The 18,558-nt window shown below is 51.2% G+C and overlaps 2 protein-coding genes across 3 annotated transcripts in view; one reads left to right on the top strand and one right to left on the bottom strand.

Annotated features, from left to right (window-relative positions):
- The window catches only part of LOC115643676 (LIM homeobox transcription factor 1-alpha-like), a 57,627-nt gene extending 50,732 nt beyond the window's left edge, over window positions 1-6,895 (top strand). The window contains exons 4-8 of the mRNA XM_030547690.1: window positions 146-303; window positions 1,314-1,391; window positions 1,787-1,916; window positions 3,113-3,271; window positions 6,686-6,895. Coding sequence (XP_030403550.1) covers window positions 146-303; window positions 1,314-1,391; window positions 1,787-1,916; window positions 3,113-3,271; window positions 6,686-6,840 — 680 coding nt within the window. The 3' untranslated portion in view covers window positions 6,841-6,895. The remainder of the gene's footprint in view (window positions 1-145; window positions 304-1,313; window positions 1,392-1,786; window positions 1,917-3,112; window positions 3,272-6,685) is intronic.
- Window positions 6,896-16,450: 9,555 nt separating this feature from the next.
- CHCHD5 (coiled-coil-helix-coiled-coil-helix domain containing 5) lies at window positions 16,451-18,488 on the bottom strand. Of its 2 annotated transcripts, none has more exons than XM_030547667.1 (4): window positions 18,385-18,488; window positions 17,975-18,111; window positions 17,528-17,679; window positions 16,451-16,871 (listed from the first exon to the last, which is right to left on the bottom strand). In XM_030547667.1, exons 1-3 carry the CDS (start codon window positions 18,466-18,468, stop codon window positions 17,529-17,531), a joined length of 372 nt encoding a protein of 123 aa, XP_030403527.1. In that variant the 5' UTR covers window positions 18,469-18,488; the 3' UTR covers window positions 16,451-16,871; window position 17,528. The 2 variants fall into 2 exon arrangements, with proteins under 2 accessions (XP_030403527.1, XP_030403528.1); XM_030547668.1 differs by having other exon boundaries at window positions 17,975-18,115; window positions 18,385-18,483.
- Window positions 18,489-18,558: the final 70 nt, after the last annotated feature.

The raw sequence follows: 18,558 nt of genomic DNA, 5'->3' as shown, positions 1-18,558 counted from the left end.
GGAGCCCTTGTCTGGCCCTTGCCGAGGATGTAAGGGACCAAAGCCCTGAAAGGGGAGGAAATTTCCTGGCTTTGCTACTACAGCACCTGAGCCAGAGAGGCCCAGGCCTGCCAGGGGCAGTAACAGCTAACGGTTCCCCTTCCAGTGAAAAGTGAGGATGAGGATGGCAGCCACTCCCACGGCAGAGGCAGTGAAGAAGGCAAGGACCACAAGCGCTCCAAGCGCCCACGCACCATCCTCACCACTCAGCAGCGACGGGCTTTCAAGGCCTCCTTTGAGGTTTCTTCCAAACCCTGCAGAAAGGTAGCGTGCAGGAGGGAGCTTCCTCACTGCCTGGTCCAGAGTCCCCGTCCAGCTTTTATGCCCGTTAAACCCCCCAGTAGTCCTATGGCCTCAGAGCCCAGAGTCCTGCCTCCACGCTCCCAGCTGGGCTGCAAAGCAAGCGCTTCCAGAACACACCACAGCGGAGCCTGACCCTGGAAGGGAGCGACCAGGTTCCCTTCTGACAGTGCGTCCGGCCCAGCAGCAGCGTGGCGCACATCCCGTGGCTATATGCTGACTGTCTTTCTGTGCACTGCAGCTTTAAGTCTCAGCACAGCTTGGCAGTCAGCTTGGTTTCATTTCAGTGCAGATGGTTAGAGAGGAGATGCACAAACTGGGCCAGATGTTCCACTGCCCTGCATCTTGTGCTGTCATTTACGCCAGTGCGAAGTAGGTGCCTTCTGATCCAGGAGCATTTCACACCCACTTTCCAGTGGTGTGAATGATGGCACGAGGTGAATGAGGCCCACTCTGAGCCATTTCAGTTGTTCTTTCTCCTCTAGATAGTGTCAGGTGTTTATAGTACTGTGCAGAGGAATAGAAAGACAAGTTGCCTACTTTGGGGGGTTCACAGTGTAAATTCAGAGTAATGACAGGACAGAAGTGGTAAATAGGAGCTAGGGGACCCTGCCCTTTGGGGGCACAGTTTCCTGCAGGGAGTGAGAGATTCCGCCTTTTAGATACTTTTCTGTGCCAGTCATTTTCTAAACTCTTGAGAAGGGACAGCTTCTCGGAGGAACTTACGATCCTAGGACAGACAAAAACACAGAAGTTAGGAGTAGGCACTTTATGTACAAGTCAGCATGACTCATTGCAGGTAGCAGGATAGATCTGCAGCCAGTGTGAGTTTCTAGGAAGGATCTGGAAAGGGCAGGGGACCGTCGGGTGCACAAGCTTAGGGGCACTGTTCTAAACATCAGCTGGGTTGATCATTTTCCAATGTAACAAAGCTCTAACTCACCTTTTCTGACTCCTCTCCCCTCTATGGGTAGGTGAGAGAGACCCTCGCAGCTGAGACAGGCCTGACGGTCCGAGTGGTGCAGGTCTGGTTCCAGAATCAAAGAGCCAAGGTGAGTGACTGCTTCTCTCGTCGAAACGAAGCTCAGTGGCCCAGATTCTCAATTGCACTGAGGCCCTTTTCACCATTCTGGCAGTGTAATGGGGCAGAAACAGCTCTCTGAGAATCCCACCTACACAGGGGGCCTCTCCAACCTGTGTGGAGCTGGTCGTAAGACCCTGCTCCCAGACTGCGGCACGTAGGGGTGGATTGAGGCCATGGCTGGTATGCACTTTGCTCTGATATTCTGTGCTTCCCAGGGCCTGTTGTGGCAACATGAAACCCTAGTGAGGCTCACTCTGCTTCAGGACGAGTGTCTGTGTAATATCTGCACTGTGTTAACTGCAGCACATTTCCCCAGCCAGACCCTTAATGCAAAGTTAGGGCCTTGCTTGCTTCTCCTGGCAGATGAAGAAGATCGCTCGCAGGCAGCAGCAGCAGCAGCAACAGCAGGAGCAGGAGCAGCTGGGCAACCCGCGTTTAGGGTCCGGCCGTGGGACAGGCTGCAGCAGCAGACAGAGCAATGATGATAGTGAAGGTGAGGCGTGGCAGAGCTTGGGATCAGCTCCCTGCAACAGCCCAGTGGGGAGGCAATCTGGGACTGAGGGGGCTCGGCAGAGCTGTGCTGAAAGAGCAGAGGCACTGCAAGGCAGGACTGAGATGCACTGGCACAGCTGAGGGGAGAGGAAGTAAAGGGAAAAGTCTAGATGAGCTCCTGGCAGACTGTCCGGGGAAAAACTGGTGTAATGTATAAAGCACAGGACTGGGACTTGGAATTCCAAAGTTTCAGTCCCTTTGAGACCTGGGGCAAGTCACTTCCCCTCTCTCGGCCTCATAATCTGTACAATTATGATAAACCTACTTCATAGGGTGTCACAAGAATTTATAAATCTCTTTCAGTCCTCGGATGTAAGGAAGGAGCTGTAGGAGAGTGAAACTTATCTTAAGTTTCATTTATTAAGTGTGACTTTTGAATGCTTCAGTACATCTGATGTCAGTTCTTTCTGAGTACGCAACAAGAGCTCAGTTCTTGTACCAACTGGTGAATTGGGATTCTCTTCAGTTTAGCTTTTACATGACATAACCAGTTTTTAGTTCATGGCCATTTGACCTTTTACTCCAGGATTAAGGGTCCCATCTTCCCATGCTAACAGCCCCTTCTCTTCACAGCACCTTAATGACAGTGAAAAGAATCCAACAGAGGTAGACTCAATCACTTGACAATATGGACCTGTCATAAAAATCTTGTCACAAGCAGTTTAGCCATACTCTGACAGCAGGACAAGATTTCCAGAAGTGACTTGTGATTTTGGATGCTCAACTTGAGATGCCTAAAAAGGACCCAATTTCCAGAGGGCAGGAACTCAGCCCTTTCTGGGTCTCTTTCACGTGTCTCAAGTTGGGCACCCAGAATTCACTAGTCACTTCTGAAAATCTTTGGCTTTGGTTCCACAGGTGTATATCCAGAATAAATCCATGGATTTCAGTGGAGTCACTCTCAATTTACGCCAAATTAACTGAACACAGAATCTGGCCCAAAGTAACCATCTTTTATTGGATGTTTGTGCAGAGCCCCATGTAATATGCAGGGCCCATTACAATGGAGCCTGATCCTGATGGAGGCCTGTGGGCACTACTGCAGTATAATACATCATAACATATTATCAGGATCGATTTTACTCTGTTCATACCCTGTACCCACTGCTTCCACCTGTCCCACTGATTTCACATTAGATGGAGCAAGTGTTCACGGACTAGATGGGCTCATGGTCCCATATCCCAGGATTCCCCAGCAGCAGCTGCTGCCACTGGATCAGAACAGCTACAGCACAGACTTGTACAGACAAGGACTCACGCCGCCCCAGCTGCCGGGAGACCATCTGCATCCCTACGGTAAGCGGGTGGCGAGGAGGCTGGTTTGACTCACCGCCAGAGCTGAGCTCAAACCGCAGTCTGGAGTGGTCGGACCCAGTCCCACTGTTATTACTGTCTGACACATGCCCACCACAACCAGCACAGAAAGAGACACCAGGCAGGACGTGGCAGCTGTACAGATGGCGGAGGATTTAAGGAGTAATTTGTATCTCGTGCCTCTTTGATTCAAAGCTTCCCTGAGAAGGTGCCCATGAAGGAGGGAACCCCGCCCCCCCCACAACTCCATTCTTCACCTACCAGATGTGGGTGAGCTCAGGACTTCAGCCCTGCGGCGGGGTGGTGGGGCTAGGGCCTTCTGCCAGAGATGGCTGGTGCCTGCTGGGGGAGAGACGGGGGCACAATTTAAAGGTTCGCAAATCCTGGAAAAAATCACAGGGGGGAGGAAGGAGTGATCCCATATGTCCCCCTCATGCATCACCTCTGGCTTCTGCCCAGCGGGGAGGGGGCGTCTCAGGGCTTCAGCCCCACAGGAGGCATCTGCTGGGCCTTCAGCCCTGCCGGGCACATGTGCCAGGGCTCAGGGCTTCAGCAGCAGTGGGGCTTGAAACCGCAAGCCCAGTCAGGAGCCTCCCATGGGGCTCAAACCCCACGATCCCTCCATCCCCGCAGAGGTGAAGCCTTGAGCCCAGTCCAGCACCTCTGCAGGGTTGAAGCCCTGACCCCTGGCAGACATGCCCCGTAGGATTGCCCCAGGTGTCAGGTTTAATGGGACCCTGGTGGCTCCCGTCAGCACCACTGACTGGGCTGTTAAAAATCCGGTTGATGGGGCTGGCAGGCTCCATACCTGGGTCCACACAGCTCCCGGAAGCAGCCAGTATGTGCCTCTGGCTCCAGCCAGGGAGGGTCCGCTCACTGCCCTGCCCCATGCACCAGCTCCACAGCTCCAATTGGCCGGGAACCACCTCCAATAGGAGCTGCGGGGGGCAGTGCCTGCACACAGAGGCAGCACAGAGCCGCCTGGCCGCCCCTATGCCTAGGAGCCGAGGGACATGCTGGCTGCATCCCGGGAGCCACCTGAGCTAGCACTGCCCGCTCCCCACACCCTCTCCCGCATCCCAACCCCCAGCCCTGAGCCCCAGCCACACCCAAACACCCTCCCAGATCCCACACCCCCTCCCACACCGCAACCCCCTACCCCAGTCCTGAGCCCCCTCCCACACCCAAACTCCCTCCCAGAGTCTGCACCCCACACCTCCTTCTGCACCCCAGCCCTGAGCCCCCATCACACCCAAACTCCCTCCCAGAGCCCATACCCCCTCCCACACCCCAACCCCCTGCCCCAGGCCTCAGTTCCCTTCCCACACCCAAATTCCCTCCCAGAGCCCACCCTCCCACACACAGCCCAGAGCCCCCCTCCCTCACCCTGAACCCCTCATTTCTGGCCCCACTCTGGAGCCCACAACCCCAGGCAGGACCCTCACCCCCGCCTGCACCCCATCCCCCTGCCCCAGCCCGGTAAAAATGAGTGAGTGAGGGTGGGGGGAGAGTGAGTGACAGAGGGAGGGGGGATGGAGTGAGCGGGGGGGGCGAGGCCTCAGAGAAGGGACAGGTCACGGTGGAGGCGGGGCCTTGGAGGAGGGGCGGGGCTTTGGAGGAGGGGCGGGGCAGGAGTGGGGCACAGGTGTTCGGTTTTGTGCGATTAGAAAGTTGGCCACCCCAGTGCCCCAGCCCTTGAACTTCTGGAAACTGTCATATGTGGCTCGGAGGGTCAGTAATTTTGGCCACCCTGAGACATAGGGTGAAATTCAGGGCCAGCACAAGGCCTAGCTCGCTGCCCGCCAACCCCTCTCCGTGGGCAGGGCACAGCACAGGGCTTAGGCACCATTCAAGTGCCACTTACGTCCTAATCTGAAGATTTAAGCAGGACTTAAAGAATGTGTTGGTCTGGTGCCAGGCCCTGCCCAGGGGTGAGGGGCTGGGGGCGGCTAGGACTTGTGCTGGGCCCTACTCAGGATTGAGGGCTGGAGGGGGCGGCTAGGACTTGTGCTGACCCTGCCTAGGAATGAGGAGCTGGGCAGGGGGCAGCTAGGACTTGTTCTGGCCCTGCCCAGGGATGAGAGGCTGGGGGGGCGGCTAGGACTTGTGCTGGGCCCTACTCAGGATTGAGGGCTGGAGGGGGCAGCTAGGACTTGTTCTGGCCCTGCCCAGGGATGAGAGGCTGGGGGAGCGGCTAGGACTTGTGCTGGGCCTGCCTAGGAGTGAGGGATTGGGGGTGGGGGAGGCTGGGCCTTGTGCTGGGCCCTGCCCAAGGGTGGTGGTGGGCGGGGGCGACTAGGACTTGTGCTGGACCTGCCCGGGGTGAGGGGCGGGGGTGGGGGCAGCTAGGACCTATGCTGGGCCTGCCTAGGGATGAGGGGCTGTGGGGGACGGCTAGGACTTGTGCTGGGCCCTGCCTAGGGGTGAGGGGCTGTGGGGGGTGGCTGAGACTTGTGCTGGGCCCTGCCTAGGGGTGAGGGGCTGTGGGGGGCGGCTAGGACTTGTGCTGAACCCTGCCTAGGGGTGAGTGGCTGGGGTAGTGGGGGCTCAGGCGAGGCCTTGCCCAGAGGTGGGGAGTCACAGGGGGCCTAGACTTCATGTTGGACTCTGCCCAGGGGTAAATTTCACCCAATGTGAAGAATTTCCCTGTTTCTATCGTCCCATTTTTTCTGTGCTGAGTCAGGCAGAGGTGATACAGGAGCCCCTGGTGGGACGTGCTCTTGTCTTTCTCCAGTGGTGCAAGTAGATTCTAACTTTTACCAGTATGGTACCGACCTCCCGACCCTGCCCACCTTCACAAAAAATGTTCCGTAACTAGAGCCCTGTGTGGATACAAATTTATACCTGCGGATGCAGCTATTCGTGGATAGAAATCGGTATCCGCTGAACCACAGAGCTCTCCTGGGAACTGCAGAGACGGAAGGAACAGAATGTGGGGCTGCCGCTCGCAGGAGCCAGCGCCCCACGCTGGCAGCTCCTCCAGCCCAGCTGTATCACCCCTAGTCCCACTCTCAGCCCTTTCACGCAACTGCGTCTCCCGTCTGGGGTCTGTACAGCCCCGCCGAAGGACAGGACTGGGGCCAGTACAGCTGCACTGGAGGAGCTGCTGGTGTGGGCCACTGGCTCCAGGCCGCGGCGGCCCTACATTCTGCTCCTTTTGCCACTGCGGTTCCCAGGAAAGCCCTGCAGTTCAGTGGATACCAATTTCTGTCCACGGATTGCCACATCCGCGGATAGATATTGTATCCGCACAGGGATCTACAATTCATTCTCGAAAAATGTGTCTTTCCGGTACGGTGTACCGGCAATAAATGTCTTAAGGCTACAGCGTACCTGACCATACCGGCTTACTTGCACCATTGTCTTTCTCTCACTTTCCTTTTCTTCCTCCCCTAGACTCTGAAGGCGTTTTCCATGACATGGACAGCGACAGCATCAGCCACTTGGGAGACTGCCTGCTGTCAACAGCCGAAGCCAACCTCCTCCAAGCCCGAGTGGGTAACCCCATTGACCGACTCTACTCTATGCAGAGCTCCTACTTTACCTCCTGACCGTGGAAAGGGTCCTGGCCCTTTTGTGAGTGTCTTGGACAGACATTCTGAATTCAGAATGAGGAGTGGGGAGGAGAAACAGCTCTTCAGAAAAACTCTTTGAACCCTGCACAGTGGAAGAGGCATCTGGGTTTGCCAAGCACATAAGCACTAATTCATGAGGACCTTCCACAGCCCAGAGGATTCAACTGTGTTGCCTTTCCCCTCCTTTTCTCTAGCCACAAGTAGATGGGTGACATGATGTTGTTTAGCTGTAACTGTAGCAGTTTGTCCAGTGTTTACTCTTGAGAGCATGACATTCCTCAAACGAGACTGGCCAAGTTACCCAGAGTCAGGCTTGGAAGCAGCATCTCCTCTGTCAGCTGCATTTATTTAAACCTTGGTGCAGGTGATCCATTTGTGGAGCCATTGTGCCCCGCTGCGAGGGATTTCACCAGCCTGCCCCCTTCTGGGCCTGCGTCATGGGACAACATTAATTTTCCTTGGGGAAGGCCAGTGACTCAGGATGCCTCTCTTTGATACCACTGCCATTTTGGAGGCTGCCTTCAAGAGGGGTGATTCAGGCTTTTTAATGGCTTACACCATGGAGAAATGCAAGACAGGTTGGGCCCTGAGGGGAACGGCTTTGCTTGGGGACAGTATTCAGCTTCTGGAACAAAAGATTATTTGGTCTCTGTTATGATGCAAGGAAGCCAAGGGACATGAGAGTAACACATCTAGAGAGGCTCACTCCATCCATTCCAAGTAGAACGAAGACCTCATTCTCACAGCTGTAACACTGCAGATGCTGTCTGCACTGGCTGCTGTTTGTTTCTTTTAAAACTAGTGGTGTGAACAGATCTTATTTAAAAATGTTCTTACCAGAAACCCCTCCCTACATGTTTCCATCTCAAGTGGGATTTCTCCCCCTAACTATTTACCCAGTTCACTGGGACCATCCCAGCATTTTGCTTCCCTCAAATACATGAGAAGAGGAAAGGGTTGAATTGTGTTATCTTGGAATGTGCCCTGTGCCAAGTCACTTCCACTCCAACAGACTGAGTTTGTTCTTGGCTTTGAAGGCCACAGGTAGGATGCCCAGTGTCCGCTGAGAGACTGCACTGTTTCTTTGGATGGGGAGGTGCAACACTTCTTCTCCAAGCATGAAGCTCTTACAAACTCTCAGTGTGGGGCAATTTAGGATTAGAGATTAGCAGGCAGGTTTGGGGTTATGGCACAGAAGGTTTATAAAAGATGCACCAGACAGCAGCAGGAGAGAGTGAGTGGAAGTTTAAATCAAATATTTAAGAAGAAAATTCTTTACTCACTCACCCAGTATTTTATGTTTCAGATACTGTATGGACAATTGGCACCCCCAGAAATGGCAAATGGTTCCCTGTGAGCCCCCTTTTGCGCAGGCTGGTGGAAGGAGTAAGAACCTTCAGAATTTGCCTTCCCTCGGTTATTCAAACACTCACTGAGGAGAGGACATCTCCAATGGAAAATAATAACTTGGCATGAGCAGGATGTTTAAACCCTGATCCCTAGAGTTGCAAATCCAGCAATTAGGTTTGTGTTGCAGCTATCAGAGAACCTGGCTCACTGATGTTTCTGTACAGTGTTAATTTTGGTTCTAAGCTCCCCCACCTTATCAATCTGGTTTCAAAGTTATGCAAACCCTTCTCAAATGGAGAGGAAGAAAAGGCTAATAGTGATCATTGCTGTATTTCTGTGGGAGCCATTTGTGAACATTAACAATCATGAGCTTTAGGAGCACAGGAGACCCATTCCCAATATGGTTGCCGTCTGTCAGGAGTTCCCCATCTAATCAAGGGAGCTCAGATTGTGGTGCATAACTGAACCACAGTCTTCATAAAATTCATAGCATCATTGCTTCCCCCATTACTACAGTTGTGTAAATGTGCCATTCGCCCACGGGCAGTCCCTTGCCTCTTTGTTTACAAAACGATACTTTTTATGCGGATTCTCCTACAGTCGTCAGTATTGGATGATTTTTGCCTTCCAGGCAGTTGTGTAAATAGTTTACAGATATTTTGATGTTTCGTTTAAGGGAAGTGTCCTCTCCTGGGAAACTGGCAATTTGTGAGTTACCTCTATGCCCACAGACAAGTTCTGTGGAAGGAGGTTTTCCCTGCTCCTTCCAGCCTGAGTTACTGCACTCAGTCCGTTCCCACCTCTGTTGTGTGTCTGTCCGCCCATAAGAAATGAGACTGAAAACTCCCAGCCCTGTTTCTTTCTTTCTTTCTTTCGGTGCCTTTTGCACTAGAAATGGTCTCAGTTTAGATTAAATTTGAAGAAAATGTTTCAGTGAACCATGTGCAAATTGATATGTTTCCTCCAAGCACTGGAGGTAGCTTCACCCCTGAAATCCTACCCCTGCTCCCGTTGTGATCCAGTGCTGTAATGTGCCAGTGTTTTTGCATGTATATTTGGAAATAAAAACAGACTTAAAGCTGAAGTCTAAAGTTTGCCTAAGCACAGAAAAACTCTCTGTACCTTCACTCCGCTTAAATTAGATCTCAGTAGGCCTGTCCATCTAGCTACTTGCTATGCAGTCCCATGGGGATTTGGCCTGTGGTCTTTAGGGGGACATTTAATCAGAACCTCATCTTTCCCTGGGGTCAGACATTCTGGAGCAAGAGTGCAGCACTAGTGCTAACAGCTGTTCTTACTTTGATAAACAACCAGCAAATACAACACCTAGAGTCAATTACAGTTAGCTGCAAGAGAAACTGAATTCCCCATACGGACAAATAAGACACTGTTAAATGATGTGAAGAACCATCCTAGGTGCTGGTGCAAGGGAGTGACAGTGACTTGAGCTTCAGAACCAATGTTGAGATTCACTTGCAAGAACTGAAGGAGGAGATCACGGCCAGACTGACCCACCACCCCTGTTAGGAGAACTAGCAGGACTTCACCCTGACCTAGTCTGAACTTGTGCTGAATCAAGAAGTGGCTAGTTAGCTCATAGGCACCAAACCAACAGCTGAAGTCTTTATAGTCTGAAAAACTAGCACATTTGCCAAGCAAAGTTCTGTTGCTTCTCTGATCTCAGCACCATTCTGAGGGACAGAGATGCTTTTAGTATCATCAGCATTGCCAGGTAGTTTCTGCAGCTCCTAAGGGCTGCAGTTCGTCCCAGTGTGTTTTGCAACAGCAACTCTCAGCTCTTGCCACCAAGGAATGACAAGGGGCTTGGAGCAGAGACAAAGGGCCAGTTGACATCGGTGCCAGTGGGAAGCAGCTGTTGTAAATGTGAAGGGGCAGGAGGAGTAACTGTGTATGTGAGAAGATCCCAGGATATCCCGAGTGTGGGCTCTCGCTCCCTCTGCTGACCAATGTCAGTGATCACTTTGTGCCCTCCGAGCTGGCCCTGAATCACCCGGATTGGTAAACGGTGGCTTTTCCTGGTGCATGACTCCCACCTAATGGACAATCGAGTGCTAGCTGGGTTTCAGTTCTGTCCCTCCAGACTGCGTGTTTCTGAGTTGTCCAAAAGTTTCTGACTGGATCACAACTGCTGGGTTCTCTTATTGATATGTCCCAGGCCTCTGCTTTCTTGGTTTGTTTGCTGTCATCTTCCTAGGCTGTTCCTTCCTGTCCATCTGCTCTGGTATTTGTGACACAGGTGGCTAGTGTGGCTCCACATGTGTGGCATTGCTGAGTACCAGTAAGTTGACGGTTCATTTTGTGGCATAGAGTGTCACTGATAGGTGCCCAATGCCATGCTGCTTCTCTATGAAGCAGTAACACTTTGCTTCTCAAAGCCTTTCATAGACATTAAAGAACTAAGGCTCAGAACAATCATGGGAAGTAGGGAAGTGTTACCCCATCGTACATGTGGGGAGACAGGGCCACAGAGAGGGTAAGGGGCATTCCTCAGGCCATAGCACAGTCCACTGCAGAGCTTGGATGAGAAACCAGAGAATCCTAACACCACATGCAGTAACCATTACCCTGCACTGCCTCCTTTTCCCTTTTCTGTAAGGGATGCAGGCTAGAAACCACCATTCAGTCTGATGGCCCTTCACTTCTAGATGTCAGAAGACAGGAATGTGTTTTTTTTTTCAGGGAGGGAGGCTGTCAGCCTTGCCAAAGGCTCCAACGTACCAATCTCTTTGCTGGGAGTAAGACCTTGGAGTTCCTGACTCCCAGTCTTGTGCTCAGACGTGTTTGTTTTCTGTGTATCTAGCTACACTTTAAAGATGACAGTTGACCAGAAGACAAGGGTGCTCCCCTCTGCCCATGCAGCCTCTCTCATGCCTTCGAGTGACTTGATGTCAGCTGGATGAAAGCCAAGTAAAGCAACCCTGTGTGTGAATGGAATGTGGTTCTGCACAGCTCCCTACGCTCTGCCACTGCCCATGTCAGCCCTGGACCTGCCAGCAGTACTTAATCTTCCCCTATGACTGCCGACAGCAAAGGAACATGCTGATTTATGGCTCTTTTAAATAAGAGAAGCCGAGTGTAAAATTAGAGCATTTTCTGGATGAAAAATTAAAGGGATGTTTTTGTTAGTTTCTCATTCTAGGTTCATGTGTAATTCACCTTGTTGGTTTTAAAGTTCCACTTGAAAGGAAACTTGACTTCAACAGACGTTAAAGTACCAGGCTGCAAGACTCCCAGCACACTTAATTTCATATTCAGAGGGTTCTAAATCAAAAGGAAACAGAGGAAAAACAGCAAAGAATTAACTGAACTAATGATCTTTGGCTTTGTCTCTCTTGTGGACCTCAAAGCCCTTTACATGCATTAATTAGCTAACCCTCATTACTCCCTGGCAAAACAAGTGTTACGTGTTCCAGAGATGAGGAAACAGAGGCAAAGAAAGGTGCAGGGGCTAGTCCCAAGGTCACACAGCAAATCATTGGTTGAGCTAGAAACAGAACCCAGGAGTCCTGATGCCCAGGCCCCTGTTATACCTGCCAGCCAACACAGCCTCTTGGCTGGAAACTAGAATCCGGAACAAGTGAAAGGGGAGCAAAGCAAAGTGCAGAAAGATAGCTGAGAGCTCATTATTAGGCAGAGGAAAGGAATGTCCATGCTGGAAGGTGAAATGATTTGAAATAAAGCTTCCTCTTCCATTTCTGCCCTCTGTGGTGTGGCCTCCAATGCAGCCTGTTATTGCAGTGGCACAGATCGGCTGTGTGTGAATTAAAGGGAGAACACCCCTATAGAGTTAACCCCCAGGGTGAGAATGTGTCAAATGTCTGTGACAGCCAGATATGTTCTAGAGGTTCTGAAGTAACTTAGAACTTGGGGCTTTTTAGGCTCCTATCTGTGGATTCTGCAGGGTTTGAGTATTTATTTCTGGTCTGTTCTAAGTTTCTGAGAACAATAAGATTGCCAGTCCACTAGAAGATGGCTCTAAATCCATTTTTATGAGGCCCCCACCATGGAAAACACACTTACTCACTTATTGACTTGGGCTCTTTGGGATTAATTTCGCTGAACCTCTCAGCAGCCTTTGGCAATGGAGCAGAATGTATGGCGTTGATTGACAGCCCACCGACTTTTCCACTGCTCAGCCCAATGCTGGTGCACTTCTAACAGCTTCCTCGATTTGTTTGTATGGGTCTGTTCTCTCTTGACTTGGGATGCAGTTTGTACCAGAGTCCAGCCAGTCTTTGGCTGTAAGCATCCTAATGCAGTAGATTCTCCATGTCCTAAGACACAAGAAATGAGGATGGACATTTCCTGGATTTCTAATGTTTGTGTTTTGTTGCATGTGTTTTCTGGTTCTCAGTAGTTTCAGTTTTCACCATTGTGGAAGGTATCAAGCATTGCTAAACAACCTGAACAGCCCAAAACAGCAGTGGGATGTAAGAGTATAGAATTTGCATTGCCAGATCAGACCACTAGCCTGTGTAACCCTGACTCTTGCAGGAGCCAAACCTTATGTTTCAGAGCACTTGCAGGTCCCAGGGTGCTGGCTCCTTCTTATTTCCAACTGCTGCACTGCATTAAAGCAAATCAAATGCCCACTGGTACTTCCCTACTGTTACAGCCCCATCCCAGCAACTGCTGTAGCTGGCACCATGATCTTATTCCATCACAGGTCAGAGGAGATGGCCCACATGTTTGCAAAGGGAAGAGGAGGTGGCCATGAAAAACAAAAACAAACCCTCTATAAAACTATACTTCACCCTATGAAAAGATTTGAGACCCCACTGCTGCAGAGCCAGATGATGAAGATTACAACTGATCAGCTGTGCAATACTGTACAGAGCTAAAAAATCCTTCAGGGCAAAGGAGTGAAAAAATGCCACATGCTCCCTGCAACCAGTCCCTGTGCATGTGCAACTTGAAAGGAGACAGACTGCGGGTGATGGTCTTCATTTATAAGACCATTTGCCCCTGCCTTTCCACAGAGAATTTGCCAAATGTGACGAGGCCATTGGTTCATTTAGTTAGGAATCTGCGTCCAGCAGTTCTTGATAACTTGGGGGAAGGTAACGCTTTTAAAAGCGGGCCTCCTATGCAGTTCTGCCCCACGAAGGCAGGTTCCTTCCCCAGTCCTGCAACCCAGGGCTTTATGATCCTAGTCTATGCAAAGATGCATGACATACATTCTGCATTCCGAACAAAACCTACCACCGCCTTGTTACGATGTCCTCAGAAGACGTGGTTCTCCTTGATTGTCAGAGCCTGAACACGCAGGGCGCAAGGGGCGGCAACACCTGCATTTTATCCTCCCTGTTCCTCAGTAACTGGTTGACTTTGTGACCAGTTGTCAGGGTTCAGCTGATCAGATGCAAGCTGACATGGACAAATGCCTGGCAGTGTGGTGGTTAAAGCAAGACTGAATAAGTAATAATAGAGTGGCTCAGACTGCTGAGCAGCAGGAGATGTAGCTGGGCTTAAAAGGGGGCCCAATGCACCCTAAGCATAATGAAAAATGGCTTTTCTGCTGACAGCCTGACATTTCAATACAATTTCAACAATATGTAAAGCACCTTCGTTCCTGCATAACAGCGGCCTTAATAAAGCTCTTCCCACTACAGATATTTATGACTAAAGGGACCCTAGCTGCTATAAATAATCCCCAGGGATCCGCTAAAAATAGATTTTTCTATCTCTACAGGCAGTTGCAGCCTCTCTCTAAATTCACTCCAAAGTTGAGTGGCCATCACCTCCTTTTCCAACTTTCCTACCACTTTGCCATTATGCAACCTGGATTCCCTTTGAGCAGCTCACAGTGTGTTAAAGGGATGAAAGCAGAAAAATGCTCCCTGCCTAGTTTATTTACAAAATACCCTTAGTTATAAGTGATCCCCCACACACAAATCACATCACTACTGAAATGCAGCCACCTCTGGGGTAGAGGACAGCAGATAAAAGGGTTACAGCAAGCAGCACAACAGCATATGCTTAATATGAGCACAAGCTTAATATGAGTCAACAGTGTGATACTGTTGCAAAAAAAGCAAACGTGATTCTGGGATGCATTAACAGGTGTGTTGTAAACAAGACACGAGAAGTCATTCTTCTGCTTTACTCTGCGCTGGTTAGGCCTCAACTGGAGTATTGTGTCCAGTTCTGGGCACCGCATTTCAAGAAAGATGTGGAGAAATTGGAGAGGGTCCAGAGAAGAGCAACAAGAATGATTAAAGGTCTTGAGAACATGACCTATGAAGGAAGGCTGAAGGAATTGGGTTTGTTTAGTTTGGAAAAGAGAAGACTGAGAGGGGACATGATAGCAGTTTTCAGGTATCTAAAAGGGTGTCATCAGGAGGAGGGAGAAAACTTGTTCACCTTAACCTCCAATGATAGAACAAGAAGCAATGGGCTTAAACTGCAGCAAGGGAGATTTAAGTTGGACATTAGGAAAAAGTTCCTAACTGTCAGGGTAAAACACTGGAATAGATTGCCTAGGGAAGTTGTGGAATCTCCATCTCTGGAGATATTTAAGAGTAGGTTAGATAAATGTCTATTAGGGATGGTCTAGACAGTATTTGGTCCTGCCATGAGGGCAGGGGACTGGACTCAATGACCTCTCGAGGTCCCTTCCAGTCCTAGAGTCTATGAGTCTATGAGCATTGTCAGCCAGCTGGAACAGACAACCTTCAATCTGCCACCACCTCCCTGGAGAGGGGAATCTCTGCCAAGATGGGCTATTGGAAGATGGCGAATTATGTTCACCAAACACCACATGCTCAAAGGCAGGAACCTGGCACCTTCCTCGGCTGAAAGGTGGGCAAGGAATAATGTGTCCTGGCCAGGAAGAATTAAATAGTTGGGAACCAAGTCAGAGGTAAACCTATCTTGGTGCTTGCTGAGCCCATGTGAAAGGTGGTTGCCTCAAATTAAAGCATGCTACAGAATTACAGTGGGATTTAGAATATTGGACTCAAGTAATATGCGATCTGACATCCTTGTGTCTATACAAGGCATAGAGATCACTTCCCTGAGCAGGGCTGCATTGCCTCGGTTCCTGGCCCCTTACCCATCTCACTTCTTGGGCGGCCCCAGCAGCCTGGCAAGCTAAGTTCTCACGTTTCTAGTGCTCACAGCCATGAAGCTGTTGTTAGGAAGCCAAATGGCTGGAGTGCAGAATCTGTAAAAGCATATCAGAGGGAACAGTGCTGTCCTTCTCTAGGGCCTCTGAGTATCTCAAAGAACTTTAGAGCCCAAATTAAGCTTTACACTTCCAGTGGGAGGCAGGACTTAACCCTGTTTCAAAGACAGCACATTACACAACACCCCAGAGACTCATCCAAGGATGGAAATCAAAACAGCAGAAGCGCTGGGAAATGAAGGCAGGTGTCCTAACTCCCCATACTCTGCCCTAACCAGCAGACATGATATTTCTTGCACATCCATCCTCTGCTTTAGGCATGCTCAAGATGGCTCTCTTTGCTGAGTGAGGAACTCAAAGGATTCACAAGGCCAAATCTCCTGTTCTTAATTCACTCCTCTCACAAGAACAATCCACTGTGTTTTGTGTGATTTTAATTCCCCTAGATGGTTTGCAATCTTGAAATAACCTCTCTTTCCCTGTCACCTGTTTCCCCTCCTCCATATGGTGAACATCAAGTTCCCCCAGCATTTAGGAATTTGTTTGTCGTCTTGTTTCTACAATGGTCAGGTTTTGTAAAGCATTTCAAACGTGCAGTGCTAGTTATTAGATATCCCTACAGCTCTGCTGCTGACAAGGCTCCCTCTGCTGGCTCCAAAGCAGAGCATAAGACATGCTAGTCCAGTGGGTCTCAAACTTCTGTACCGGTGACCCCTTTCAAATAGCAAGCCTCTGAGTGTGAACCCTCCCTTATAAATTCAAAACACTTTAAAATATATTTAACACCATTATAAATACTGGATGCAATGCGCGGTTCGAGGTGGAGGCTGACAGCTCACGACCCCCCCACGTAATAACCTTGCGACTCCCTGAGGGGTCCTGACCCTCAGTTTGAGAACCCCTGTACTAGTCTATAGCCCTTCCGGAACATTTGGCAGCAATGGGAGTGAGAGAGAGTTCTGAGGCTGTTCAAACTTGGGACCGAAACAGATTGATGTTCTCTCTTCAGTAATCACCTGGATTTCAGTGCTGTCAGCCAGACCCTCACAGTAGCTCCCCATATCAACTGGAGGAAGCCAGAGCCAGTCCTTTAGTCTTTAAGAATTATTTTATTAGGGCGCAGAAATACTGTGCCTAAATATTGCAGGGAGTAGGAAAGAATACATGCTACAGTAAACAGGACAAGTTAAGGGCTAATTTCAGCCTTCGGTCTTAATTTCAGTGCAGAGTCGAGCCTTTACTGTCATTTTAATACAGTTTCTGTAGCTTATTAATTAATGGTGCTGTTCAGGGCTGTGCGACCAGCAGAGGCGGCACAACATACTGACAAATGCCGACATTCTGATGTCCTGCTGGGAATCCACCTGTACAGGTGCATGTGACCAGAAACTGATGGAAGCCAGAGTGCAGGGACTCCTATCATTCTATGTTTTCTGCCAGGAACCATTAGAATGAGGCTCCACAGCTGGGAAAGCCTGTTTCATTCCTGAAGGTGAAGGTTCTGCGTCCCCTGTGGAAAGACAGCAGGAATGAAAGCCAGTGGTTGTGCACATATGTGAAACTCTAGTCCTGAAGATACAGCGTTTACACAGACAGTTGATGAGAAGTGATTTTGTAGCTTTCTAGGGGTTTCCACAAACTTAAGATTTTATTTTAATACTGCTCCATCAAAGCACAAACCCTTTGAAAGAAAGTGCTCAGCGTAGTAATGTAAGCTGACTCTACTGAGAAAGCTTGATGTACATTACCACATAAACTCACTGCTCCAGATTGGTTCATACAGTTAGACTGAACTCATGGCAGTAACCAAGATGGCTCAAGGGATTGGCAACAGTGTCAGGGTTTTTCATCACATGGCTGTCAGCTCAAAGTCATTACCTTCTGATAGCTCATTTCACATAGATCTCCAAATGGGTAACTGGTCAGTATGGCTTCTAGTGGTCAAGCGTCACTACCACAAGAACCACCATTACAAGTGGCACTTCTTGTCAGCCTCAGGGGAGAGGCCAAGAGAAGAATGAACACTGATCTCCAGTCTCCCCTGGAAGGAATCTCTAGGGCAGGGGAGGCACTTTTGGCAGGGTGGCAGATGGGGAGGCTAACAGGGAGACTGCTGTGCTGGAGATGAATAGGGAATTTCAAGTTTCCAGCTGAGCCTTCGCTCACCTTACGTCATTAGCTTCACCTGCTCAGCACACAGCAGGAACTGGTTGACGTGTTCCTTGCAGTTCATCACAGAGGCCTGGTTCTGTTTCAAGCACTGTTCAAATGCAGTGAAGGGCTCAGCGCAGTCCTGGCGGATCTTCTGCACAATCGGGCTGCAACAAAGCAAAGAGGCAGACACTGAGCTCCTCACTGGGCACTAAACGGACATTTCAAACTCTCTAGACAAAGCAGCCGTAGGGATGTCAGGAGCGGGCCCAGCAGCAGCTGTGAACCCCCGTGATGAGATACACAAGGGCTGGAGCCGGCTGGCCCTGCGGTGACAGCACAGAACGGGGTTCAGGACCCCACCCGGGCAGGTCAGCTGGGTGCCCCGGGGGCGGCCCAGACCCCGCGGGGATGGGCTGGGCTGGGGGCCGGGCCGGGCCGGGCCAGGCCCCCCGCACTCACTGGGAGGAGGCGCAGCGGGCCGTGCGCAGTCTCAGCTGCTGACAGTCCTGCTGCCAGGTGGCGGGGCTGGCGGCCACGCAGCGCCCGTACTGCTCCAGCTCGCTGCGGCAGTGCCGCGCCGTCACCTCCAGGGCGGCCTGCCTGGGGAGAGAGCGGACAGTCAGCGCGGAGCGGACCGCGCCCCCGCCCGCACCCGGCCCCGCCCGCACCCCCACCTGCCTGGGGAGAGAGCGGACAGTCAGCGCGGAGCGGAGCGGAGCGGAGCGGAGCGGACCGCGCCCCCGCCCCCGCTCCCACCCCCACCGCCCCCTGCCTGGGGAGAGAGCGCACAGTCAGCGCGGACCGGACCGGACCGGACCGGAGCGGACCGCGCCCCCGCTCCCACCCCGCCCGGCCCCGCGCTCACTCACATGCTGCCGCGCGGAGCTCACCCGCAACACGCCGCGCCCGAGGCCCGACCCACTCCGCATGCGCGAAAGCCCAGCCGTGGCCATGACACTAGAGGCGCTCGGGCTCGGGCCAGTCGCCGCGCATGCGCGCCCCGTCGGCGCGGTTTGGACGTCAGGGCGCCGTGTCCCCGGAAG

This window comes from Gopherus evgoodei, unplaced genomic scaffold, assembly GCF_007399415.2.
Source record: "Gopherus evgoodei ecotype Sinaloan lineage unplaced genomic scaffold, rGopEvg1_v1.p scaffold_66_arrow_ctg1, whole genome shotgun sequence".
Taxonomy (NCBI): Eukaryota; Metazoa; Chordata; order Testudines; family Testudinidae; genus Gopherus; species Gopherus evgoodei.
This window is presented reverse-complemented; position numbering and strand designations above follow the sequence as displayed.

Excerpts from the sequence above, each read along its gene's own strand:
- CHCHD5 (XM_030547667.1), bottom strand. The coding sequence starts at position 18,468 with ATGGCCACGGCTGGGCTTTCGCGCATGCGGAGTGGGTCGGGCCTCGGG. Across the intron at positions 18,112-18,384 it reads TGAGCTCCGCGCGGCAGCAT|GCCGCCCTGGAGGTGACGGC; the intron begins GTGAGTGAGCGC and ends CTCCCCAGGCAG. Across the intron at positions 17,680-17,974 it reads GCCCGCTGCGCCTCCTCCCA|CCCGATTGTGCAGAAGATCC; the intron begins GTGAGTGCGGGG and ends GCTTTGTTGCAG.